General features: G+C 33.5%; 2 protein-coding genes across 17 annotated transcripts; one reads left to right on the forward strand and one right to left on the reverse strand.

Moving 5' to 3' along the window:
- Nucleotides 1-13714: 13714 nt before the first annotated feature.
- Nucleotides 13715-27896, forward strand: LOC127811550 (uncharacterized). Of its 16 annotated transcripts, none has more exons than XR_008025713.1 (6): nt 13721-15628; nt 15702-15825; nt 17607-17781; nt 17839-17965; nt 26539-26775; nt 27351-27896. XR_008025713.1 is itself a non-coding variant. In XM_052351506.1 (6 exons), exons 1-5 carry the CDS (start codon nt 14311-14313, stop codon nt 26771-26773), a joined length of 618 nt encoding a protein of 205 aa, XP_052207466.1. In that variant the 5' UTR covers nt 13726-14310; the 3' UTR covers nt 26774-26775; nt 27351-27896. The 16 variants fall into 16 exon arrangements, 3 of the variants coding, with proteins under 3 accessions (XP_052207466.1, XP_052207468.1, XP_052207467.1); XR_008025712.1 differs by having other exon boundaries at nt 17843-17965; XR_008025715.1 differs by having other exon boundaries at nt 13722-15628; nt 17677-17781; nt 17843-17965.
- Nucleotides 21690-24267, reverse strand: LOC127811549 (protein NRT1/ PTR FAMILY 5.2-like). The gene is made up of 3 exons (XM_052351505.1): nt 24130-24267; nt 22806-23601; nt 21690-22491 (listed from the first exon to the last, which is right to left on the reverse strand). The coding sequence occupies exons 1-3, from the start codon at nt 24224-24226 to the stop codon at nt 21690-21692; spliced, it is 1695 nt and encodes a 564-aa protein (XP_052207465.1). The 5' UTR covers nt 24227-24267.
- Nucleotides 27897-28000: the final 104 nt, after the last annotated feature.

The following is a 28000-nucleotide window of genomic DNA, read 5'->3' on the forward strand; positions in this document are numbered from 1 at the left end:
TATTATATACACATATATAACAAAAGTCAGGGATGTTAAGAAGAACCTTTTCTTGTTGCTAAGCCTCATCTCTTCAAGTTTTTCAAGTTGGTTGGATCATCTCATCTTGTTGTTGGTTGGATCATCTCATCTCGTTGGTAAGAGAGAGACGCCGTTGCTGGAGGAGACATTGGAGGACTAACGCCACTGTTGGTGAAAATCGATGACGAGAAAAGGAAATGATGACAGAGGTGGAGGAGAGCATGCAGAGAGTGATTTTGTTCATCCCCTTTAACAGGGGTGACCATCACTCTCACAAAAATAGTGAGGATGATGGTCACCTCATTAAAAGAGATGAACAAAATCGCATTCGAACATGCCGAAGGTAGAGGAGACGTGGTGGAGATATAGAGAGAGACGGTCACGGAGAGAGCAAGATAGAATAGGGAATGGGTATTCAAATTAATGGGCTGTTCATTGACTAACGAGGCATATGCTCAAAATGTCATTTTAACCCTCAATTAAGGGGTGAACAAAATTGCACTCATTATCGTTATTTCTACTGCCAACGTTTCTTTCAATGAGGAAACCACATCACTATCATCACTGATGACCTTTAGCGATAAAGCCAAATTAGCCTTCTTGGCTACAGCTCACAGGGGGACTAATTGGGCACTTGGAGAGAGAAAAAGCAAAAGATGGAAGACGAGAAAATTGTGAAAGATAGAGACAGCTGCTGTCTCTATCTTTCACAATTTTCTCGTCTTCCATCTTTTGCAAAGTAAAGAGGAAGAGAATAATGCTAGTCGGCCATCTCAACGCCACTTGTTTCATTATTTGATATGACATTTTTTAATTATTTAAAATTTTCATTTATTCAGATATTTTGATGCACCATGGCCATTGCCGGATCTCTTCCTTGCGTCCATCGCCGCCTTTTGCTTTCAAATTTGTCGCCGCCTTCGACCCATGGTCGTCGCCTCAGCCTATCGCCGTCGCTTCTATACACTCTCCTCTTGCCGTCGCCTTTACTGTATATATATATATATATAACACATATGTTAACTTTTAACGTATATATATATATATATATATATTTTTTAATATTTATTATATTAATATATTTAATATTTTTATAAATTAAATTTAAATTTAAAAATCAAATATTATATTAATATATTTTTTAATAATTATATATAAATTATTAATATTTAATGATAGTTAAACATTAATTTATAATTTTTTTTATAAATTTTATTTATATTATTTTACAATAAGTTTTTTTATTTTTTATTAAATTCTGATAATTTATCAAATTTTTTAAACTAAATACTTAATTATATGAATGATAATTTAAAATATGTTTATTTAAATATCTTATCAATTTAAATGTTAACTAATTTTTAAATTTTATATAATTTTTAAATAAAAAAATTTATAAACTCTTAAAAAAAACTATAAGCCAAACATCCTCTTAAAATATTTTAACTGAAATTTATTAAAGTATTTGCTTAGATAATTTCTTATGGGGAGAGCCCTTTTGGTATCATTCTAATCTTAGGGAAATTTTATTGGGAGCCATCAAAATTGTTCTCTATAGTTATTTTTATCAAAATTCATTAATATTTTTTAAAATTTTTATTTTACCCTCAACAACCCCACAACCACACCTATCTCTCTCTCTTCCTAAAAATACACACACATACACAAACATATATATATATATATATCCAGACATGACTATGGCTGGCCACCATGGTCGCAACCATCTTTTGCGACTAATGGTAGCCACGATGTCATCATTATCGACGGGAGAACCTCCGAACCCATATACCTACACATAGATATATAAATATACACGCGCGCGCACACACACATATATATATATATATATATACAAAAAGAGGTGACCTGGGATTCGGGAAATACCGTGCTTCCCAAATCTTGGGATTCAGAAATACATGCGTTTCCTGAATTTTGGAATTCGAAAAATTCACTAATACTACAATATTTATTTACACACTAATTAAAAAAATTACGGATTATTTGGAGTTTCCAACTTCCCAAACTCTTAGAAACACACACTAATACATATAAGATGTAGATTTACTTATGTGTGATGTTATTTTTTTGAGTAGTTGCTATCTTTTTCCTCAAACTCTCCTCAATTTATCATAAATATTTAAGTGTAATAATTTATAGCTAACTTCGACTCGCTAATATTTTGAGAGAAATTAGCTGAGTAATGATGGGTGTGAAACAAGAGGAATGAGTGACTTTGAAAAGAAAATAGTTTTTTTAATTTTTGATGGTGGGTATGAAATAATAAGTAATTGCGACGAACAATAAGTGAAAAGAAATTATAGAGTTTGTTGATAGAAAAAAGTATGATGTCAAGTGGTTGAATAAAGTAGGTGGTTGAGTATTAAAAATGAAGAATAAAATTAAATTTATTTTTAAGATTATTTTAGATATATTGAAAGGTAATTATAAAAAGTAGAATCGTGATTGTGAATAGAATTTTTTTTAAATTATTGGGCTGTTCATTGACTAACGAGACATATGCTCAAAATGGCATTTTAACTCTCAATTAACGAGGGTTACGTTCACCCCCGTTAAGGGGGTGAACAAAATTGCACTCATTATCATTATTTCCACTGCCAACGTTTCTTTCGATGCATTATTATTATCTCTACTGCCAACGTTTCTTTCGATGAGGAAACCACATCACTATCATCACTGATGACCTTTAGCAGTAAAGCCAAATTAGCTTTCTTGGCTACAGCTCACAGGGGGACTAATTGGGCACTTGGAGAGAGAAAAAACAAAAGATGGAAGAAGAGAAAATTGTGAAAGAAAGAGACAGCTTTGAAATAAAGAAAGAGACAGCTTTGCAGCAAAAGATGGAAGAACAGAAAATTGTGAAAGAAAGAGACAGCTTTGCAGCACGCGCAATTGTGAAAGAAAGAGACAGCTTTGAAATAAAGAAAGAGACAGCTTTGCAGCAAAAGATGGAAGAAAAGAAAATTGTGAAAGAAAGAGACAGCTTTGCAGCAGGCGCAATGGATTGCGCCTGCCCGCAAAGAAAAGAGGAAGAGAATATTGCTATTCGGCCATCTCAACGCCAATTTGATATGACATTTTTTAATTATTTAAAATTTTCATTTATTCAGATTTTTTTAAGCACATCTTCGTTGCCGGATCTCTTCCTTGCGTCCATCGTCGCATTTTACCTATACTGTACAGAAACATTTTATAGGTATTATTTTTTTATTTTTAAAACGTTTTGAAAATATTTTTTATTTTTATTTTAAACTTTATTTATACTTATTTTTTAAAATAATATCTATTTCCACGTTTCCATTTCTAATAGAAAACACTTTCCGTTTCCGTTTTCATTTCCTTGCAACATAGTCTTTTGCTTTCAAATTTGTCGCCACCTTCAACCCATGGCCGTTGCCTCAACCTATCAAGTATCACCGTCGCCTCTACACACTATCTCCTCTTGCTATCGCCTTCACTATATATATATATATAACACATATACATATATATTTTAATATTTATTATATTAATATTTTTAATATTTTTATAATTTAAATTTAAAAATCAAATATTATATTAATATATTTTTTAATAATTATTTATAATTTATTAATATTTAATGATAGTTAAATATTAATTTATAATTTATTTTTATTTATTAAAAATTAATATTTTTATAAATTTTATTTATATTATTTTACAATAAGTTTTTTTATTTTTTTATTAAATTCTGATAATTTATCAAATTTTTTAAACTAAATACTTAATTATATGAATGATAATTTAAAATATTTTTATTTAAATATCTTATCAATTTAAATGTTAACTAATTTTTAAATTTTATATAATTTTTAAATAAAAAAATTTATAAACTCTTAAAAAAAACTATAAGCCAAACATCCTCTTAAAATATTTTAACTGAAATTTATTAAAGTATTTGCTTAGATAATTTCTTATGGGGAGAGCCCCATTGGTATCTTTCTAACCTTAGGGAAATTCTATTGGCTGCCATCAAAATTGCTCTCTACAATTACTCTTATCAAAATTCATTAATAGTTCTTAAAATTTTTATTTTATCCTCCACAACCACACTTATCTCTCTCTCTCTCTCCCTAAAAATACACACACACATACATATATAGACATGGTTGCGGCTGGCCACCATGATTGCGACCATCTTTTGCGGTTGACGGTGGCTGCGATGTCGTCATCGTCGTCGGGAAGCCCCAAACCCATATACCTACACATAGATATATAAATATACGTGCACACATACATATACATATATATATACATACAGAAAGAGGCAACCATGGGGGCAGCCATAGTCGCCGGAAGTGCCAGGGTTCAGGGCCTTTAGTGTGTCGACCTTGAACCCTGGGGTTCGAGGGCACCTCCGGGGACCATGCCTATCCCCATGATCGCTTCTTTTTGAATATATATATATATATATGTGTATGTCTATACATGTATATTTATATATCTGTGTATTTGTTTATATATGTGTCTATGTATATGGGTTCGGAGGTTCCCCTTATGATGATGGCGGCATCATAGCCTCCAACAGCCGCGAAAGATGGTTGCGGCCAGGGTGGCCGAAGATAGCTGCCATGGTTGTATATATATACATATATATAGATGTGTTTGTGTGTATATATTCGGGAATAGAGAAAGAGATGCGTGTGTGATAGAGAGATGGATGTGGTTGTGGGGGTTGTTGAGGATAAAATAAAAAATTTTAAAAAATTAATGAATTTTGACAAAAGTGACTATAAAGAGCAATTTTGATTGCTGTGAATAAAATTTTTCGTAATCTTATCTTATATAATTACAAGCTTCTGACCTTTTGAGTGCAATTTTGTGCACCCTGGGTGACTTTACCCAGGGTGCAAAATAGGTCATTTTGGGGTGGGCCCCATTTCCAAGGGGAGAGAGAAAGGGATAGAGAAATTGGGCCACCCCCAAAATGACTGTTTTGTCCCTGAGTTAAAGTCACCCCAGGGTGCACAAAATTGCACTCCTTATGTTGCCCGCGGGGCCCACCCACCCACCGCCCCTCCTAGGACGCGGGCAACAGGGCCCCACCCCTCCTAATTGCATCCTCCCATAGACATACCAACTGCCGTTGAGAGCATCTCCAACGTGGACACCATTATGATATTTTAAATTTTTCAACACTTGTATTCACTCTAATATCCTCAACACTAAATTAGTCTAAAAGATATTTTTAAAAAATATTTTATAAATAATTATTTAATTAATATTAATTATTTTATTTTATTTAACATAATATTATTAAAAATAATTAATTATATTTTATAAAAAATATCAATAATTACTTTCATAAAAATTTAGAAGATCATTTTCACTTATTCCATAACATATTTGGCCAGTATTTTACTAGTTATGAATAAGATGGAGATAATTTTCTGAATTTTTAAATGGTAGTTTAGAATTAAGTATAAAAAATATTTTTTTTTTAAGTTATGTTGTTATTTTTTTATTTTAATCATATATTTTTAATTTAAATTAATAAAAATATTATTATTTTTATTATATTATTGTATTTTTACATAATATTATCTTTCTATTAAGTAAAATTTACCATATATATAAACAAAGTTAGTTCATTTTATATTAATATGGTATTTATAATATATATTAAATATTTTAAAATATATTTAATATTATACTTATTTTATAGATCTTAATAAGATATTTTCACTTATATATATTTTTTATAGTAATTTAATTTATATTTTTAATTATTAATAAAAATATATAAAAATAATAAAAAAATATAAAGAAAATAATTTATTTTAAAGTTATAGTAATACGGGTAAAATTGAAAATAAAATTAAAAAAATATTTTACTATTTGCTCAACACCGGTGGTGTATTCATTCGAGTGCATTTTCACATCAAATTGGTGCTGAGCCCCAGAATTCGACACTCTCTTGAGACCAGGAAAGAAGAACGAGGGAGGGAGGGAGAAGCAAGAAGTTCCTCAGATTTTGGCAACCTTGTAAGTTCCTCAGAAGTTATATTTATTGCTGCAACCGGGAGGCGAGCAGAAGGAGAGCCAGAGATGGCTGGCGACGAACCTGTGAGAGATGAAAGAAGCGTCGAAGATGGTCGCCGGGCCCAAGTGGAAGAACTTCATCAGGAGGTTTAACGAGTATATATTTCAACAAGAAATATAGGAGCCAGTTTCAGTACGATCCTCAAAGCCATGCTCTCAACTTCGTTTGATGATGGAGCTGGGGAAGACGACGAAATTTATTAATGTATTTAAATGAAATTTATTAAAGTATTTATAAAAGTTTTTAAATGAAATTTATTAAAGTATTTATTTAAGGCATCTCCAACACGGGGCCAAATGCTCCCAAGTCAAAATTTGAGGAGAAAATCGCTAGAAATCATCTCCGATGGGCCTCTTATCTAGGGATTTTCTCTCCAAATTTATATGGAGCTTCAAATTACTCTTAATAATTGAGAAGTGAAAATTTGCTCATTAACTCTATTTCCACAGCGACTCTATGTTGTTTGTCTTGAAATTTGAAGAAGACTTTGGTGATAAGCAAGAGCAGCAGTAGCGATAGCTAAAAACAATGACAGGCAGAACGACCGGCGAATCTAGTGTTGGAGACGAGGAACACGTTGTTTTCTTCGAACTTCTCCGAGCTAAACAAGGACCAGATCAATTTGTGTATGTGTTTATTGAACGAGGACCAAATCGATGTGTATATATATATGTGTGTGTGGATCGATTTGTTAGATTGTTTGGGGAATTTTTGTGGAATTGATCGATTTGTGTATTTTTACGTATTTATTTATTGATTTATGTATTTAATTATTGATTTTTGTGTATGTGTATATTTGATTATTTTGTATATTTAATTATTAATTTTATTTATGTGTGCATCTAATTATTTTGTATATTTAGTTATTAATTTATGTATTTAATTATTAATTTTGTATATGTGTTAAAATTATAAATAAAGTAAAATAAATAGAATTGAAATTTATAAAAATAAATAAATAAAATAGATAGGAGAGTAGAGAATACGAGTTAGAGCACGCACAACTATATGTATACACATCTCCAACACATGGTCAGCCAAAATTCTTGCAAAGTCAAAAAATAAGGTGAAAAGTGTTGAAATTCATTTTCAACCCATCTCTCTATCTGTCTTGTCACTCTCCAAAATTTGGCTGAGCTTCAAATGGCGCTTTAGAGATGAGGAGCTAAATTTGCTCCCTATTTCATTTTGTATATATTTTGTTTGTATTGAAGTATTGACTGAATTATATTTTTGTGTATTTGATTGTTAATTTTTTTTATATGCATGTACTTGATTATTTTATGTATTTGTATGCAAATATTTGATTATTTTGTGTATGCATGTATTTAATTATTTTGTGTACTTGATTATTCATTTTGTGTGTATTTGATTATTTTGTATATTTAATTATTGATTATGTGTACGTATGTATCTCATTATTTGAATGTTATGTGTATGTGTGTATCTGTTTATTGATTAGGTGTATTTGATTCATTTTGTATATCATATATTTTTTTAACATGTTTCAATGTAATGTTTTGAAGTTAATCCTAAAAATGAATGTCAATGTTACTTAATTAGATCATTTAATGTTGTATTTAAAATAATAATTATTATATTATATGGAGAGTATTTATTTTTGTAATTTTTTTACGCAGTTTGATCAATTAAATTTTAAATTATGAAAATATTTTAAATAATTTTATTAAATAATTATTTTTAAAATATATTAATAAATTTATTTACAAATATATTGAATATCATAAAAATCTAATACCATCATATTTATTATTAAATTATCAAATAAATAATAAATTTTTATAGTAATAAAAATTATAAGTGAGAAAAAGTAAATATAATTAAAATTTTTAATAAATAAATAAAATAGAGGATGAAATAGGGAGAAAAATAAAAATTAATTGTAATTCGTATAATCTTTTAGATAAAACTAAAATAAAAAATAATTTTTTTATAATATAATAAAAAATAGAGAAAAAACAGAATTGGAGATGACGGAATGTCTGAAGTCATATGCTTTTGGTATTATTCTAATCTTATCTTATATAATTCCAAGCTTCTGCCCACGTTATGTTGCCTGCGCGGCCCCACGCACCCCCCTTCTCTACTCAATCGGATCCCCCCCCCCCCCCCCCCCCACCAACAATAATGAAGGGTGAGCACAATTTTGGTTAAATCGAAGTAATCGAACTAAATCAATCGAACTTGTTGGTTCTGTTCAGTTATTTGTTTTTTAAATTTTAATTTGATTAATTTTTTTAAAAAATTCGATTTTTGGTGTTCGGGTCAGTTATTTACTTAAAATAAACGAAATACCCGACCTGAACCAAACCCATAACCATTCCTCCACCTGAACCACCCCCCAACACACATGCGGCACCCCACGCCAGTTCTGGCTAAGACAACACCCCACACAGATTGGTAGAGCACGGCACTCCACGCAACCCACCCTCTTTCTAACAAAGTGCGGCACCCCATGCCACGTGGGTTCTGGTCTTCATCCCTAGAGCCTTCTCATGTTCTCCACTGGGGTGCACAGTGCACTCATTCTCTTGTTCTCCCTGCGAATCTGCAATGTCCCTAAGACTCTCATGTATTGTTTTCTCTTGAATCTTCGTCCCTTCTGATGGTGTCACTGTGCCGATCCATTCTAACAGTATCGTCGTCCCTTCTGACGGTGTTCTTCATCCCTCGCCTTATTGGGAGTCCCTTCTCTCTCCCTCCACCATCCCTCGTCGATGGCGAAGACAAAGACGAAGGCTGGAGATGAAGACGAAGACGAAGACGACGCCGATGACCCTTTCAGTAAGTTTTCCGGCTATTTCTATTTTTTATTGAAACCTATATCTACTAATATTCAACCATTAGATGCTTTTGATTTTCGGGTATGTGGATTACCGTGGTTTGGGGAATCCGATGATCGGTTTCGATCATCGGAATCACTGGCCGCGCAGCAACAGCAAGGCCGAACTAATGTTCGGTCTCTTGCTTATTTTGTGTTCCAGTTCCGTTTTCGATTCAGTTCGGTTATCACGCTTCAAATTTTGGTTAATTCAGTTTGTTAGGGTTAGTCAGTCGGTTCGCTTACTACATATAGTTTGGTTCGGTTTGGTTCATGATTTTTGATCGATTCGGTTCGGTTATAACCGATTGCACACCTCTAACAATAATTACATCCTCCCATAGAGATACAGACCACCGTTGAGAGCTTTGTGCACTAAATTTAAAATTATTATGATGTTTTAAATTTTTCAATATTAAATTTGTGTTTCACTCTAATATGTTTATCAAAATAGTGTAAACGATATTTTTAAAGAATATTTTATAAATAATTATTTAATTAATATTAACTAATTTAGCATAATATTATTAAAAATAATTAGTCATATTTTATAAAAAAATTAATAATTACTCTTATAATTTTTTTACAAAATATATTATGAAAGAAGTGAAGATGATCTTCTAAATTTTTATGAGAGTAAAAGTTTATTTAGCCAGTATTTTGACTCGCGAGCAACAATTTCAAAGAGTGAGCGGATTATTGAATTTAGTTGGCCATTATTTTAGTGATTACGGAAGAAATTGAGATAATCTTCTAAATTTTTAAATTATAGTTTAGAATTAAGTATATAAAATATTTTATTCTTAAGCCATATTGTTATTTTTTATTTTAATCATGTATTTTTAATTTAAGTTAATAAAAATATTATTATTTTTTATTATATTATTATGTTTTTATATTAAAAATATTACTTTTCTATCAAGTAATTATTGAAATAAAAATTTATCATATACATAAACAAAGTTAGTTTATTTTATATTAATATGATATTTATAATATATATTAAATATTTTAAAATATATTAAATATTATACTTATTTTATATATCTTAATAAAATATTTTCATCAATATATATTTTTTATAGTAATTTAATTTATATTTTTAATTATTAATAAAATATATAAATATAATAAAAACAATAAAGGATATAATAGAAATAATTTATTTTAAAGTTGTAGTAATAAAAATAAAATTAGAAATAAAATTAAAAAATATATTTGATGTTGTTAAATAATATACCAATGGAAGAATTCATAACCAACACAAAATAAATGCACATAATCATTTTTAACTTTTTTTTAAAAATCATTTTTAATTATTTTTTATATGAGTGATTGAAAATATTTTTTTTGAAAAAATAAATAAAAACAAAATTTTCTTTTGAAACATAGTTAACCTTTTTTTTTTTCTTTTGAAAGATGGCTCGTTTTGCAATTTCCACTCAAAATCTATTCAGTCAACATGAAGTAATTTCCACGATAAAATTGCAACACGAATGTGTTGACAACTTTCCCCTTAGTGCGATTATGTGCACTTACTTTAAAGTAGGCATCACTCACATCCAATTGGGGGCATCCACTTTTAATATTCTTAAAATATTCTGAAAAAAAATTCATATTTATTTTTCATTTAAATTGTTGACGATCAATCACTCACCATTACTCCTCAAACATGTGCACCTACTTTCTCACCCACCATCGTCATAGCTACTTTACTCTATTATTTAAATAGTAGCAACTATAGTAGATTAATATAAAATAATAAAAAATTGTTAATATTTTTAAAAATTAAAATAATTTATTAATCTTATCAAATAGCATGTGTCTATATAATTTATATTTAAAAAATAATAATTTATAACATCGATCATTAGTTAAATCACATAATTTATATATACTACGGATAAATTAAATTACATAATTTACATACACAACGGATGAATTAAAAAAATAAGATTAATTAAAAAATAAAAAATACCTTTCGGGGTGCCTTGAAGCCTCGAACCCCGGGATTCGGAGCATCCCCCAACCATCAAATCCCAAAATTCGAGAGGTTGAAGGAACCCCGAATCCATGAATTTAGAGAAAATCAATTCTCCTGATCCCTGGGGTGATCCCTGGGGTTCAGGAGATCTCAGGATCAGAAGAATATATACATATTTTATATATAGTTATAATATGTATATAAATAATCAAATTTTTGTTTTTTCATAAAATATAGTTATAATATATATAATTTTAATTTTTGATATTAATAACTCAACCTAATCTGATCCAAATTTTATTGTGCAAAATTAGGTAAGTTAGGGGAACCCTTATCCCTGAAGGGCAAGATTCGGGAAATCCCATACCTCCCGAATCTCGTTGTTCGGGGGGTTAGGGGTTCCTGAATCGCGGGATTCGGGGAATTCCTAAATGGAGCGGCATTTTCTATGTTCCAAAGAACTTTTACGAATAAGGTGGGCGAGGCAAGTGAAGTGAGCGACGACGAGAGGTCGGCGATGGTCTATGAAAGTGGTTTGAAGAAAAATAATAACATGATTTGATGCGCGAAGAAGGAGAACAAAAAAAAAAAATCAAGATTTGATGCGAATAAGAACAACTTGGATATGTGCGAGGTGTGTTTTAAGAAGAATGATTGTTTGAAAGGTATATTTAGTATATAAATAGTTGGATAATGTAAAAAATATGATTATAAATAATAAAATTTAATATTTTACGGTGATTGTGAAAAGCAAAATTTATAATTACAAATAGAATTTTCCTATTTTCCATCCGATCGGGGGACTCATTGGCTGTGGATGATGCGCACCTTCGTTAAAGTAGGTGCACAAAATCGCACTCCTTTCTAGGGGTGTACACGGTGCGGTTTGGGAAGGATTTAAACATGCGGTTTGGCATTAAACCAGACCACGCGGTCTGGTTTGGTGTGCACAAATCGCACCAGACCGCACCGCATTTGCGGTCCGGTCTGGTGCGGTTTCCGCGGTTTGATGCTTTTTTATTGTTTCATTTGGTATTTCCTTCACTAACTTATAAATTTTTAATTAAAACATAAAAATCAATGCATAAAATCATAATTTTTAAATTTTTATAGTATCTTGGAGTTTAAAACTAAAATAAGTTACTATCTAATAAAAAATACAAATTTAAAAGTTTTAAATCTACAACATAACCACATGCTCATAATATAAAAATAACACAAAAATCCACAATATAATTCATGGTCAAGAAAGTATATATTTTTAATTTACTTTTTTAATTTTTAAATTATTAGATATTTTTAATTTTTTTATTAATATACTACTTGGCCGGTTTGGTTTTAACCAAACCAAAAAAATCACAAACTGCAAACCGCACGGTTTGAGAATTTCTCAAACCGTGCCAAACCGCACCCCCAAAAAATCGCACGGTTTGGTGCGGTGTGATTTGGTGCGGGCGATTTTCGCGATTTGACGGTTTTTTTGCACCACCCTACTCCTTTTCCCTCAGCGGAGATCTGTTGGTTGATTTTGCTGTTGAAAATCAGTCAGATCACTTATTATAAAATAATAATTTCTTTTAAATGATGTGACTGATTTCGGAGATCTACCGTTTGAATTTGCTATTGAAAATCAGTCGGATCACTTATTATAAAATAATAATATTTTTTAAATGATGTAATTGATTTTCATTGACTGATTTTAATTGAAGGGACAGAAAAGAAAAAAAGGGAGAGCAAATTGGGACAACAAGCGCCGCGACAACTTTAATCGCCATCCCCCCATGTTGATTTTCATTGACTGATTTTGGTTTTGTTCGGCAATACGAGTTGACCGTTTATAAGTTATTAGGGCAGCATTTAAGTTGTAAAATTTATTTACTTACCTGTTTGAATTTATCAAAGAGCTTCAAAACTTCACAACTTAAATACTTTTGTATTAACGTTTAAAGAAAATTTTGGGACAATAGTTTTTGGAAAAAAACTTGTGAGAACTTTTAGAGTTGACAAAGGGAATAACTATTTTGCCCTCTTTCAATTTTAATATCCTCTTCTCCTTTAACGAAGTTCTCTTCTTCCACAGCATCTATGTCTCCTCCATTGTTGGATCTCCTCCCACAACGGTCACCATTGTTGCCCATAGCTACCATCGTTGCCCAATGTTGCCTGTCGTTGCCATTTTCGAGCATCGCTGCCCAGCGTTGTCCATCGCTGCCTCTAGCGCTACAAACTGCCATCGCTGCCTCCTAGTTACCACCGCTCGGGGTCTCTCTTCTGCCGTGTCTGTTGCTGGCTCCTTTTACTTCCAAATTACCTTCTTCCAAGTTCAATAATTTTATGTATTGACAAAATTAAAAAAATAAATAATTTTATATAATATTTCAACATATATATTAAATATTTTTATGAATTAAATTTAAATTTATACATAAAATAAAAAATTTATATATTTTAAAAATTATTTTATAATTTATTAACATGTAATTGTAAGTATTTCAGTAATTAGACATCAATTACAATTTTTTAAAAAAAAAATTATATTTTTTGAATTTTATTTACATTATTTAATATTATGTCCATTTTAATCTTTTTGTCAAATTTAACAGTTTATCAATTTTTATAAACCAAACACATAATTTTATATTAATAACTTAAAAATATATTTATCCAAACATATTATTAATTTAAATAATATTTAATTTTAATATTATTATATAACTTAAACACTACTCAAAATAGACGTTGTTAGAAACAAGCGTAGCCAACTTAAACACCACCCATCTTATCAGCTTTAATCGCCATCCCCCCGCCTCCCCATGTTGATTTTCATTGACTGATATTGATTGAATGGACAGAAAAGAAAAAAAAGGAGAGCAACCCCCCCCCCCCCACCCCGGTAGACCAAGAAAGCCCTCCCCCCTGATGTCTCTCGAGAACGAAGAAATAAGAACGAGGGAGGGAGGAGAGGGAGGAAGTTCCTCAGATTCTGGCAACCTTGTAAGTTCCTCAGAAGTTAAATTTATTGCTGCAGCCGGGAGGCGAGCAGAAGGAGAGCCAGAGATGGCTGGCGACGAAGCTGAGACAGATGAAGGAGGCGTCGGAGATGGTCACCGGGCCCAAGTGGAAGAACTTCATCAGGAGGATTAGCGAGTATATATTTCCACAAGAAATACAGGAACCAGTTTTCAGTACGATCCTCAAAGCCATGCTCTCAACTTCGTTCGATGACGGAGCTGGGGAAGACGACGATGGCTACATCTTAGGCTATTCTTCAAAGTTTTTCGCTTCTCTATCCGGTGAACAACGGAGAGCAGCGCTGGGTTGTGATGATTGTTGTTTCTCCGAGGATTGCCGCTACATGTTTGGTGTTTCCGACTACACATGGTGCGTGCTAATGATGGGGTGGTTTATTCCTTCTCTTGTTTATGACATCATTTAATGAAGTTTTTGTTGATTCACGGGTTTTTTGTACTCGATTCACAAGCTTTTGTTGGCAGGTTGATGATTCACAGGTTTTGTTGCCAGGTTAATGATTCGATTTATGTCTAGTATTTTTATAAAATTTATGTCTCTGATTCACAAATTATATGGTATGTTGATTCTCACGTTCTGTACTTAGGATGTTCTTTCTTGCGAGATCTCGTTATTGGATCTTACGATTTTTAACAAAAAAAATAAAAATAAAATAAATTTGAGTCTGATCTATCGTGACTGCGTAAGAGTGTTTGAACACGAGAATTCATGCCACCCATCACTCCTGCTGATCACTGGACAACCGAGGGACTTTCACACGTTGTGTACTCGATTTTATGTTTACTCCATCTAGGTTCGGCTCTAATTTCTGCAGTTCATCATCTCCAGGTCTTAGCGTATCTTTCTTTTTTTGGGGAAATATTTTTAGGTTTTTTTATAAAATTTTTGAATCTTTTTTGTGAAATTTAGATATAAAATTTTTAGGGGTTTTTTTTACGAAATTTTTAATTCTTTTTATAAAATTTAGGTATTTTTGAATATTTTTAATTTTTAAATGAAATTTTTAGGTATTTTTATGAAATTTAAGTTTTTTTTAATATTTTTAGATATTTTATGAAGTTTTTAGATAGTTTTATAAAATTTATGTTTTTAATGAAATTAGGCTTATTTTTGTTTCAATTTTTTTTTATCAATTAAAAATTAAAAGTCATATTTATGCATTAAACATAATTTGATATTGATATGATTTTTTAATATAAAATAATATTTTACGTAAAGATTTAAAATAATATTTTTTAATAATTTAAATATTAAATATTTTATTTTTTAGTTATTAATATGACATAAATTTAAAATTTAATTAATTAATTAATTAATTGATATGGCAGACATTCAGAATTGAGTTTATGGATGAAATAGTTTAATTAATTAATTAAAAAGATGGGCTCGCCGAACCAAACCTTCTCTCATTTGCCGTGACCCAATCTGAATAATTTCATTTGCCCAGCGTTATTCACCGAACCTCTGCTCAACTAATTTCTCAAGTAAATTCCGCTACATGGTGGGGGAATAACTTTAATATATGGTTGCCAGCTTCTGCTCACGGCTCCTTTTATTATGAACCACTCCTTTGACGCATTTTCATGCTCACTGGTCAATAATTGCGTCCGAGAATCCCACTTTCTCTGGAGAGGAGAAGCAAAGTTCTTCAGATTCTGGCACCCTTGTAAGTTAAGTTGTATTTGATTTTAAAATTTATTTTTGCCTTCGTATATTTATTAGGTAAATTTATCCCATAGACATGCAAACTGCCATTGAGTCCCAGAACTCGACACTCTCGAGTCAAGGAAAGAAGAACAAGGGAGGGAGGGAGGGAGAGGGAGGGGAGAAGAAGCAAGAAGGTCCTCAGATTCTGGCAACCTTGTAAGTTGTATTTGATTTTAAAATTTAGTTTGGCCTTCATATATTGATTAGGTAGATTTATTGAGTTTGTTGAATGTTGAAGTACAAATTTATATTCTTGTGTGATCATCTCTTTATTTTGATATGTTAAAAAAAAAATAATAATAAAATGAGATAAATTAATTTAATCTTTTTTTTTACATGTCAAAATATAGTGATTAAATAAATTTAAAAATACAGATATAATGCTTTAATTGAAATAATCTAAGTTTCACTTGTCACGCGAAAAAAAAATGTCAAATTACAGGAATTAAAAGATTTATACAAAAACTTTTCAAGTTTCAAAAGAATGAGCTGAATTGAAAGTTTGATTTATGTGTTCATCTGTCTGCAAATTCTTCAATATCAAGATAGAGAGAGTAGAGATTTCATTATCTATCATTTATCATTTCTATCTATATTGATTAATTTATGTGCTTATCTCTCCAAGAGAGTAGATTATAGAGGAATGGCAAAGAATTACCTGTTGATGTGCAAATCCAAACCGAAAAATAGTAATCAAAACCTAAAAATATATTATTACGGTGTCCATGAGACACTGCAGAAGTGTGGTCAGTACAGTTGTGTTCGATTGATCGGAAAATATATGAGACTTGTTATATATAAAACACAACTTGATCTTCTTCTTGTTGAGAGAGAGAGAGAGGGGGGGGGGGGGGGGGGACAACTTGATCTTCTTCTTGTTGAGAGAGAGAGAGAGGGGGGGGGGGGGGGGACAACTTGATCTTCTTCTTGTTGAGAGAGAGAGAGAGGAGGGGGGGGGGGGGGGGGTGAGTACCAGCAACAAAGGAGCAAGCCTTCCATCGGCCTGTCTTAGACCTACAAACGGGGTTGCCTTTGAGATCCACCGTTCCATCCTGTGTGTTGCCATGACTAGCAGCTTCTTCAGCCTCCGTAATAATAGTATTAATCTTGTTTTAGAAAACTCTTAGGTCTGCAATTGCCCTCTAGAGGTTCTCTCTCTCTCCATGAACGCCCTAAAAAAGGAGCAAGCCATCCATCGGCCTGTCGGAGCGAGTGATTGATTGAACTTTGAATATTCTTAGATATTAACTGCCAGATTAAGATAATTCTAAATAATATGTGCCCCGTCTCCGAGTACGTGGTCTGTGCGGCCAACTAACTGACAGGGAGGATCTAAACGCCCAAATTCAGTCCCACTCCCTCAAGTCTTCAACTTGCTTTTTTTGTTAATTATTTTGTCTTTTTATTTCATTATTTCACTTTTAAATTTTCAATTGTAAATTGAAATGTGAGATGTTAATATGGTAGAAAAAAAATATAGCTGAAGATATATAAAATAAATACTTTTTTTAAAAATTCTTTATATAAGTTAATTAAATAATTAATGGAGCACTTCATATTATTATTTAGACATATCAAACAATTATAAAATGTTAAGAATAAATAAATTCTGTGAATACCTGTTTGGAAGTATTTTGTCTCGAAAAAAATTTATTTCTTCATCTCTAGAAGAGATAAGTTTTTTTTGTTAATTACAAAATAAATTTTAAAAGAAGAATATTAAATTTTTTGTCGTTATTAATATATATTATTATTTGATGATGTGTATTAATTTAATGAAATGACATAATTTAATTGGAGAGATAGTCAAGGAGACAGTAGGAAGTGAGAGCAAATCTGGATTCATTGTTAAGTTGTGTTTATATACAAAAAAAAAAAAAAAAAAAGGTGGTGGTGTAAAATTGGATGAGTTGTTAAAATTTAATTAGCTGAGACAGCATGGAGACAGTTTCTTGGGACAGCAGATCTGGACGAATCCTTTGACGCTTTATTTATCATGCTCCCTAGTCAATAATTGCATCCTCCCATAGACATACGAACTGCCATCAAGTCCCAGAATTGGACGCTCTCTGGAGAGGAGAAGCAAGAAGTTCTTCAGATTCTGGCAACCTTGTAAGTTAAGTTGTATTTGATTTTAAAATTTATTTTTTGCCTTCATATATTTATTAGGTAGATTTATGGAGTTTGAGTCACAGAACTCGACACTATCTCTTGAGTCAAGGAAAGAAGAACAAGGGAAGGAGAGAGAGATAGAGAGGGGAGAAGCAAGAAGTTCCTCAGATTCTCTGGCAACCTTGTAAGTTAGTTGTATTTGATTTTAAATTTTATTTTTTGCCTTCGTATATTTATTAGGTAGATTTATGGAGTTCGTTGAATCTTGAAGTACAGCGAAATTCATATGACCGATATAAACTTTTCGTTATTTTGAACTTGTTAAAAAAACAATCATTTGATCTTGTTTCTATCTTGCTCTCCATTAGCAGCGGGAAAGGAGTCTCTAGCTTGCTCTCCATTAGCAGCGGGAAAGGAGTCTCTATCTGCCTAGCTTTGGTGGATTTCCTCCAACGCAATCCATAGAAGTTAGAAAGGTTTTGATGACTCAAGGCGAGCAGAGTTAGGGAAAGGAGAGTGAGGGGAAGAGGGTGCAGCCCTCGGCCCGATCATCCATTTCACCAAACTCTATACACAACATGTCATTATTTGTAATTTTCCCATCTAATAGTTTGGAGCCACAAAAGGCACTGGACCGATCAAATCTTCAAATCTTAGTCAATTGAAGTCAATTCCATCCATTAGACTAGCCTCGGGAACTAATTCCAATTGAAAGGTGATATAAAATCGATCTATTTCCAAATTCCAATTGAAAGGTGATATAAAATCGATCTATTTCCAATATCATATCTATAGTTATTGCATTCATCTTAGTAGCCCCAGCTCTAACTCAATATCAAGATCATGATCGCAACATAATTGTTGTCCCAGCTCCAACTCAACATTAAGATCATGATCGCAACATAATTGTTGTCCAATGTGGGCAACAAATCAATTCCCTTTCTATCAATTTCATTTCTTTTCATTCTCCTTTTAGGTTAATGTTTTAAATACTTTAAAATAACTCATTTGCATCTTAGTTTTAAACACTTTAAAATATCTCATTAAGCTCTTTAAGTCACCCAATGTCCTTAGATTAGTTTCATAAATAAGTCTATAGTTTAATTAAGTAACAATCCACCGAGAGCCAAGCCATTAGTTTGGGTACCCTAGTTCAATTAGGATTTTAGGTGAATTATAACAAATTTAATTAATAGACTAATTTATTATAAGTTTTAAAATATTAATTATTAATATTTAAGAACTCTTAATTCCTTATTAGAATTCTCCAATCCTAGTTATCTGTCATTACCTTGTATTTGTAAACCCTTATTGCATGTGATCCATTAGGCTTCTACATATGTTGGCCATAACTTTACCGAATAAAGCCATAGACCATAAACAGAGTCTAGAAATCCATCATGGCCCCTAATTGGTAGAGGGATCAAATTATGATCACTGTCTTTCAGTAATGATTTTCTCATGCAATTTAAACCCTTCATCGGTTTAAAATGTCTCAATTAAGTAGGGACATGGATTGTGTGTCAATTTCCATTCAATATTTCTTTGGTTCCCAGAAAGTATAGTTTCCATAGTATCACTATCCTGCTATGGCCATAGATTTATAAGTTATATTTCCCCAAATGAAACATATCTCTAAAATTAAGGGTTGATGAATATTGTATTGGCTCACACATAGCCTTTGCATGCTTCATCATGTTGTTTTTTGTTTCCCAACGAGGCCCAAGGCTATGATTAAGATTCGGGTTTATCTTCATAGATTTCATCCTGGGATTGAAGTATAGTCCAAAATACCACCCATTGGCAGCCCATTAAAGAAGTCAGGCCATAAACCCTTAATTAAGTATTTGGAGGAGAAATGGGCTGAGCCCATTTGCTCAAGGCTTAAAGAAGCCCAAGCCCAAGCCAAATTGCTCCCCAGTCGTGCCCTAGCACCGTCATATAAAAGCCCCTTTCTGCTTTCTTGTTGCCTTTATTTGACGGCCGATTCTCTCTCTTTCTTGGCTCACCCGATTGCTTTCCTTGTAAGGCCGATCCGATGTGTTCCCCCTTCTCTCTCAGTCTGATCTGTCTTTCCTTGTGGATGACTTGGACGATCCATGGGGGTTCCCTATTAATCCATTCTGATGGTCTCTTTTTGAAGGTAAGCTTTTAGTCACTTCTCTCGAGTCCCATATCTTCGTGATTGTTCTTCTTCTTGTTCCTTGGTGGATCTTGCTGTGAACGTAACCTATATGGTTTTGGGTAAGAGATTTGGTGTTCTGGCCGATAGGGTTTGGGCTCCGATTTGGGGGTTCTCGTGGCTTGGATCTTGTGTGCTTCCGTGAGGCTTGGTGTCCTTATTTTTTGGAGTTACTTGGGTGGTACAAACTGGACAGATTCAGATTTGAGCCTTGAAAAGATATTTTACAGGGAGTTCTCTTTGTTTACTCTTTTGTGATCTTGATTGTTTCGATATTCTTTTAGATTTTACTTATATTTTGTTCTAACCCTTTGTTTTGGTAAATGTTCTCCTGCAACACATCATATACCCAATCACTACCTTACTCACACTTCTTATTGAGATGCGTCCTTAATAGTGTCAAACTATACGAATCTATATGCAAGACACGGTAGTGACCTCAAGTTGAAGGATTACTTGCACAACGATCACTAGAGATTTCTTTAGACACTCTTGTAAGATCCATAAGGAATCATTTTGTTCAGGTCAGTCTAGTGAACTTGTACTCACCAACAAACACTCGTGTATTAGCTTAGGTATCCCATATCCATACTCTGTAAGATCAACTATTACCTTTCCTAAAGATAACAACATAGCGCATATCGGTCTTTCTATGTCATTAATGTCCTGTCTCAATGACACTTTTGACCAAGGACAAGTTTAATGTTTTACTCCTGAGTGTATCAAAGACTTTACAATTGAAATCACACTGTAGAGTAAACCTAGCGACTTTGTCATTTGGCATGTTATATTTAAGTAATTGCTGAATGAATAAATAAATATAAAAGACAAACCTTACCAATAGATAATATGAACATGAAACAACTAAATATATTACTGTTGTCAAAATACAACAATTGAAAATTCTTTAGGGCGAGGAAAACTGTCGTCTAGAGTCGTGTAAGATGTCAATGTTCGAAAGTGGCCGCTGTAAGAGCTCTCTCGAAGAGGGCTTCCCGAGAGAAGAGGTTGCGGAAGGGTTGAAAAGGTTTCTCGGAGAGGTTGTCCCTTGGGAGGGTAGACTGGTCGGGTGCTCGGTTTTTGTAGACGGTTCTCAAAAAGGGTTTGAAACACCTTTCAGAGAGGAATTAATCGGCTTCCGAAAAGAGTCTGGGCCTCTTTCAGGAAGGTATTTCAAGGGCCTCGAAAAGAATAAACACTATAAGAAATTAGGCTTCTTGTGATAAATTATTTTGCCACAAGAACTATAAAAATTGTCACAACATACTTATTATGACGAAATTGATTTGTCACACATTAGTCACAACAAGCTTGTCTTAATAAGTATATTGTGACAAAATAGAGTTTTGTCACAATATCACCAATTTTATTGTGACAAAGAGTATTTTGTCACTTAAACGACCTTATCAATTCAATATCAATTCTTAATGTATTGAGTACACCTCAACACTTAAGATGTAGGACATACACTAACGACATCAGATCTTAGTATATCAAGTACTACTTAACACTTAAATTATAGAGCGTACACTAATGGTAAAAGACTTGAAAAGTGTCAAGTACTTCTAAGATGTATGGCATACACTAACATCAAACACTAACAACGTAGATGAGCCTCGCAAAAGCTACTGTAAAATTTTTATAAAACTAAATGGGTTTTGAAAGGCCCAAATCAGTCTCCTCATGGTTGACCTACCATCTCCACCAACACCCCTCCCTTGGGACCTTAAGCCTTGTAGACGTAGTACTTGCTCACAACCAAGAAGAAAACGAAATTTAAGATGTTAAGAATGCAGAAAAACGCGTAGTAGTAGTCGAGGTGAGAAGCATTGAGGTTATTCAGAATCCACCCTCTGTGACCATGCTTCTCTGTGATGTGAGCAACAGTTGAAAGAAGGAAGCTGCTGAGGAAGTTCCCAACTCCTACCGTAATCATCGCATAGGAAGTTCCGAGACTCTTCATGCTCTCGGGTGCTTGATCATAGAAAAACTCAGTCCTTGCCGGCTCTAGAAATGCATTAGCCGTTCCCATGAGCACAAACTGAGGGACTAAGATGAATATGGTTAGAGGAACTTGTCCTCCACTTGCAACCACGCCATGATCCTTGGCCACCTTTAGCCTGTACCTTTCCGTAAGAGATGCAATTAGCATGACGATGATGGTGAGGACTAATCCAATCCCCATTCTCTGAAGCATACTGATTCCCCGGGGATTCTGTGTCCGTTTCCATGTTTTCATCATCTTGACGAAGCACCGGTCATAGATCACCGTACAGACAAGCGTGGAGACTGTCACAAATCCGGTTAGATTGGCCGGGGGAATTTTGAAGCCGCCAACATTTCTTTCGAGTGTGGTGCCTTGTTTGACGAAAAGGGTGTTTATTTGCGCGATCATTGTGCTTGGAACGAATGTCGCGACTAGGATCGGTATCATTCTCAGCATCTGCTTTGTCTCCTCCACTTGAGTAACTGAGCAGAGCATCCATGGACTTGTAGAACCTGTTCTTACACTGGCTTTGCTGAGGAACCTGCAGAAGTACATCTATTAGAAGAAACATGGGACTCAATGTAATGAAATGTGTTCTGTGTTGAATGAATTATTATATGGTTGTTCGAATGAATTATTATATGGTTGTAGAACAGAGCTATTTACAGAAAGATTTGTAAAAGTGATACCCCTATAATATAATTAAGATTGGAACTCAGAATGTCCTTTAACATAACGACAAGGATGGTAGCAACGGGATAATACTGGCCAAAAGCATGACAACCGGCTTCATTGTGGCAATATGTCAAACATTTTGAGTGCATTGAAATTAAATTCATATGAGCTGAAACAAACCTCAAGGTGGGCGTGGAATCAATCCTAAACTTTCCTTTCTTGATGTACTCTTCCAAGTTCAGTTCGAAGAGTTCTTTGGGATCGCCGGGAACCGGCACTTTCCACTTCCTCGCGGCAGCGACAATGACCTTCGCCATCCTCGTGAAGGGACTTCCGGTGGGCACCCGGGGCCGGTAGAAGGGCGTGCCGGCCAGGAAGATCAAAATCGACACGGCCAGGCCGGCGGTGGGAAGCCCATATCCCAAAGTCCACCCCACATTATCCTGTATGTACACAAGAACTGTGTTGGCGAAGAGTGTGCCGATGGAGACGCTGAACGTCCACCAGTTGAAGAAGGAAAGCTTCTGATCCTTCTCCTTGGGCTCGAACTCGTCGAACTGGTCTGCTGCCATGGTCGAGGTGTTGGGCTTCGCCACGCCGATGCCGACGGCCAGCGTGTAGAGTGCGCCATAAAACACTGCTAGTTGAAGCGTTGAGGCCTTCTTGCAGTCGCCGGATTGGACGGCGGCGGCGGCGGCCGAGCATTGTGGCGGTTTTATTCCGGGGACTGAAACTGCCAACGTTAGGACTGACATACCGGAAAGATAAATTGCTGATGCGATGAGCAAGGTCCGGTAGCGGCCGAGATGGGCGTCGGCGACGTAGGCGCCGATGATCGTAATGATCCAGACGGTGCCGACCCAGTTGGTGACGTTGTTGGAGGCGGAGACTGTGTCCTGATGCAGCTTCTCCATCAGGTAATTTATCAGGTTAGATGTTATGCATTGGTACGCCATCACCACAAACATCTCCCACACTGAAACAAAAACAAAATACAATTTTGGATGGAGAAGAGAAGAAACCATTAGTGGCTTCCATGGAAGATGAAAGATAATCTCTGTATGGTTCGCGGGCGCACGCGCACACACACAGAGGATGCAGTCAAAAAATTTGGAATTGTCTTGCTTTAGTTAATGAATCGGGGAGTGACTCATAAGTCACAATCTTCCATCAACCCGCATTCGACACAGGAGACGAGCGTCTGATTGAGGGTTTATTGTGTGCACAGGCGACTCCATACGATGTAGCCAAAGTTTTGATTACGTTGTCCATGAGACACTGCAGAAGTGTGGTCAGGACAGCTGTGTTCGATTGATCGGAAAATATATGAGACTTGTTAATACATAAAACATAACTCTGCATACGGGATCGATTGTCCCTCCCAACAATATATATGCAACACCCAAAAATGTGCATGAAGCCATTGTATTCAAGCTCTGCTGGCTGGCTAGCTAGCTTCTTGAACTTCTTATTGTTGAGAGAGAGAGAGAGAGAGAGAGAGTACCAACAAGAAAGGAGGAAGCCCTCCATCGGCCTGTGTTGGACCTAAGGACAGGGTTGCCTTCGAGATCCACAGTTCCATCCTCTGTGTACGTAGCCATGGCCACCAGCTTCACTTTAGCCCCCACAACTATAGTATCAATCTTGCTCTAGAAAACTCTTGGGTACAGAACAATATATCCACAACCACAGTATCAATTTATAACCATTAGGTTTAAAGACGAGCGTCTGATTGAGGGTGCATTGCGTAGATCATAGGCGACTCCATCACCATCTATATCCAAAGTTTTGATTTATTATTTCGAGCTCTGCTGGCTACCTAGCTAGCTTCTTTACATATTTACCCTTACACATCTAATGATCTCATCCATTACGCACTCACATTACACACTTACGTATTTCACACAAATCTTAGTGACAATCACAAATATATATATATATATATATTCGATTTCCACATGTCATCCATGGACACAGGCCGGTGGACGCCGTAGAAAAAACCGGACTCCGCTTGTTTGCTTCTGTCGATTCACTCTCTTTTACGTGATGATGTCACCATGCAAGGCGTACGTGATATCCTAGTGCTAGACAGCAAATAATCGGTGACTTGTATATACGGCTTGAGTTTTGTGTTTTGGGAGTTCTAGTTGTTTCTCTTACATGTCACATAATCTCCTATATTTTTTTCAATGAAGTACTTGTATATACGGCTTGAGTTTTGTGTTTTGGGAGTTCTAGTTGTTTCTCTTACATGTCACATAATCTCCTATATTTTTTTCAATGAAGTTCAAAAAAAAATCTTGAAACTTTTATCTAATTTGTAGTAAAAAAGGCTTATAGGTTATTACAAAGCAGCGGCTTGGATCGTACACGTAGACGTAGTAGGAGAAGCACAAACTAGAGACACAAACGTCGGGGGCAAAGTGGTCTGTCGATTCCCATTTCAATGGATTTCCTTTTCTAGAAAATTCTCTGGAACTCCGTACCATACCCAGTACTACATTTTCAGAGTAATTTAATAAATCATCTTTATTGTTACAACATTTACTTGGTGGGATAAGTTGCCTAAAAAAATTAATTAAATTTTTAATTAATTATCTTTATTTATGAATTATATATAATCATGTTAATTATTAAAGAGTTAGAGATTGAAACTTATAACTATATATAATAATATAATGGTAACAACTATAAGAAAGTGCTATATTTATTTGATCATAAACAGCCCCAGGCCTATGAAAATTCTATAACAAAGCTTATTCTTTTAATTATAACTTATAATTAAAACTTATAAGAAAGTTATAACTATCTTTATTTATCAGCCCCACGCTTATTCTTTTTATTATAACTTATATTTAATAACTTATCAGAAAGTGCTATTATTATAATAGTAATACCTATAAAGAAGCTTATTCTTTTCATTTTTGGTTCAATACTTATTACTTTAAAATTAATTAATTTTATGTGTTATTTTTAGAACTAACAAATATTATCATAAACAACCCTATGTTTATGGAAATTTAGAGTTTTGAAGATCTCATATATATGCAAGTATATGATCTGTACTATATTGTTGTTTATTTTTTAAATTATATTATTATGTTAACGGTTGTTTCCACTACTAAATTTTGCACAAGTTGATTACTTTGCAGTGAACCCAAAGTTTATGCACTCGAATGATGAGATTTTGTCTGTTTAACATCTATACAGAAAACATTTGATTACATTAATTGTTGCTTCAAGGTTTATGCACTTGACCTATATATATGCTTCTTTTTTTATTGTTTGTTAAATGTTGCACTTGAAACTTGAAAATAGTATGTAATAATGTGATCAGAATATTTGTACTTAAACTTAAAAATGGTATCTAATTAAGATGTTGATATATTACTTTGTACGTTGCACTTCAAACTTACTAAATTATATTATGAAATGTTGATTAGAGGAAATGATTTTTTTTGTCATTTTTCTTTTTAAGTGTTGATATAATTTTATTAAACAGTGATGTGTAATATAATTTCAACAAGAACCGAAAGTTGACAATGTAAGGCGAACATGTTCTTTTGGTTTTTTCTAGTTTTTTTTTTTTTTTTTCGATTTGTTTGGTTTTTCAGTTTTGTTAGCTTTTTCAGTTTTTGATTTTTGGTTTTTCGGTTGTTTTTTGATTTATTCAATCCAGTTTGATTTTTTTAATCAGTTCAATTTTTTCATATTTATTTGGTTTTTTAAATTTCTGGTTTATTCCATTTAAACTTTTAATTATTCCATCAATTCAATTCAATTTTTTACACAATTTTAATCTATTCAGCTGTAACACTTCGATCGGTTCGAAATGCTTACCCCTACCCATGATTAATTTTTTGTAAGGTGAATCATGATTGATTCGAAATGCTCACAATTTTAATCTATTCAGCTTGAAGAGGCGACACAGAGGAAAAATGGGAAAAGAAAAATGTGAAGAGAAATTGGAGGACGAGGACGATGTCGAAAGAGAAAGCAATCAAAGGATGAAGATGTCGGGGATGAAGAGGACGATGCGAAGGAAGAAATCAAGGGTTTTGAGATCCCCATTTGCAGAGCTCTTAGATAAAACAATGACGAAAAGGAGTCATAAAGGAAACAACGTTCGATTTCCCAACAAGGAATAAGGGTAAGTGGTCCTTCTACCTTGGCACGGCATGAGTTTCTTTATTTTTACTTTATAGTCATGACGTTAATATAATTGATCAATGTTTGATTGAAAGATCTCTGTAGAAATAGTATTTGCTCTCGTTTGTTTACTTCTTGTCAAAACAATATTATTCTTTACTTCTGTACAACTCTTGTATATTTTCACTTATATGCATTAGGGTTTTAAAGTTAAGGAAACAGTTATTAGGGTTTCACTCATTGAGGATTATGGCCACAGTATTTGGGAAAACAGTAATTAGCTGGGGTTTCATTAGTATGCATTAGTGGGTGATTTAAACTAAATTGAATTTAATTAGGGTTTTTTGTTTAAGTTGCATTGAATTTAATTAGAATGTTCTGGTATGTTTTCATCATTATGCACAAGGGTTTCATTGATTGAAGATTATGACCACATTATTTGGGAAAACTGTAATTAGGGTTTTATTGATATGCATTATGAGGTTATTGAAATTAAGAGGTTTATTTAATTAGGATATTTTTTTAAGTAAAATTGAATTAAATTAGAGTTTGAGAGTTTATTTTATTTGTTAACAGTTGTCTCGTGAAAATATGAGTTGAGAAATTCACTTAAAGTCCACTGCATATGTCGAGATGAGGAAGTTCCAGTGGCAGCCGAGATGGGCGTCGGCGACGTAGGCACCGATGATCGGAGTGATCCAGTTGGTGATGTTGTTGGCGGAGGAGACAGTGTCCTGATGCAGCTTCTTCATCAGGTAAATTATCAGGTTAGATGATATGACTTGGCACCATCCTCTCAAACACCTCGTACGCTGTTACAAAAACAAATACAATTTTGGATGGAGAGGAGAAAAAACCGTTAGTGGACGGAAAGAATTGTCACCCAAATTGTTCATGTACAAATAATATGGGGTCGCCATCATCTGAGCTAGCTAGCTAAGGGATGGGTAGCCCATTTTCTCTCATTGCTGTAAGTCTTTCAACTTGTACGATCATAAAATATTTTCTATATTCGTCTTGTCTTCCCGGTAGTTGGGTTGAAGTTAGAACCCTATTTTGGACCATCCGACCCTTGAACAATGGATAATTTTTTAATACTAATTTATATTATTAATTTTTAAATTTTATTAGTTAATGATAAATGTATGGTGTTTTTCTGAATCATTTAATATATTAATAGAATTGTGTGGATGTTAAAAACAAAATACAAAAAATACACTTTATCT

The sequence above is a fragment of the Diospyros lotus genome, chromosome 10 (genome assembly GCF_014633365.1).
Source record: "Diospyros lotus cultivar Yz01 chromosome 10, ASM1463336v1, whole genome shotgun sequence".
Lineage (NCBI taxonomy): Eukaryota > Viridiplantae > Streptophyta > Magnoliopsida > Ericales > Ebenaceae > Diospyros > Diospyros lotus.

What these genes read in the sequence shown, in the direction of transcription:
- LOC127811550 (XM_052351506.1), top strand. An exon ending in CTTCAGATTCTGGCACCCTT is followed by an intron (nt 15,629 to 15,701) that starts GTAAGTTAAGTT and finishes TTTATCCCATAG; the next exon opens with ACATGCAAACTGCCATTGAG. An exon ending in CCTCAGATTCTGGCAACCTT is followed by an intron (nt 15,826 to 17,842) that starts GTAAGTTGTATT and finishes TTTATTAGGTAG; the next exon opens with ATTTATGGAGTTTGAGTCAC.
- LOC127811549 (XM_052351505.1), bottom strand. Translation starts at nt 24,226, where the DNA reads ATGGCTACGTACACAGAGGATGGAACTGTGGATCTCGAAGGCAACCCT. An exon ending in GGCTTCCTCCTTTCTTGTTG is followed by an intron (nt 23,602 to 24,129) that starts GTACTCTCTCTC and finishes TTTTTGTTTCAG; the next exon opens with TGTGGGAGATGTTTGTGGTG. An exon ending in GATTCCACGCCCACCTTGAG is followed by an intron (nt 22,492 to 22,805) that starts GTTTGTTTCAGC and finishes GTACTTCTGCAG; the next exon opens with GTTCCTCAGCAAAGCCAGTG.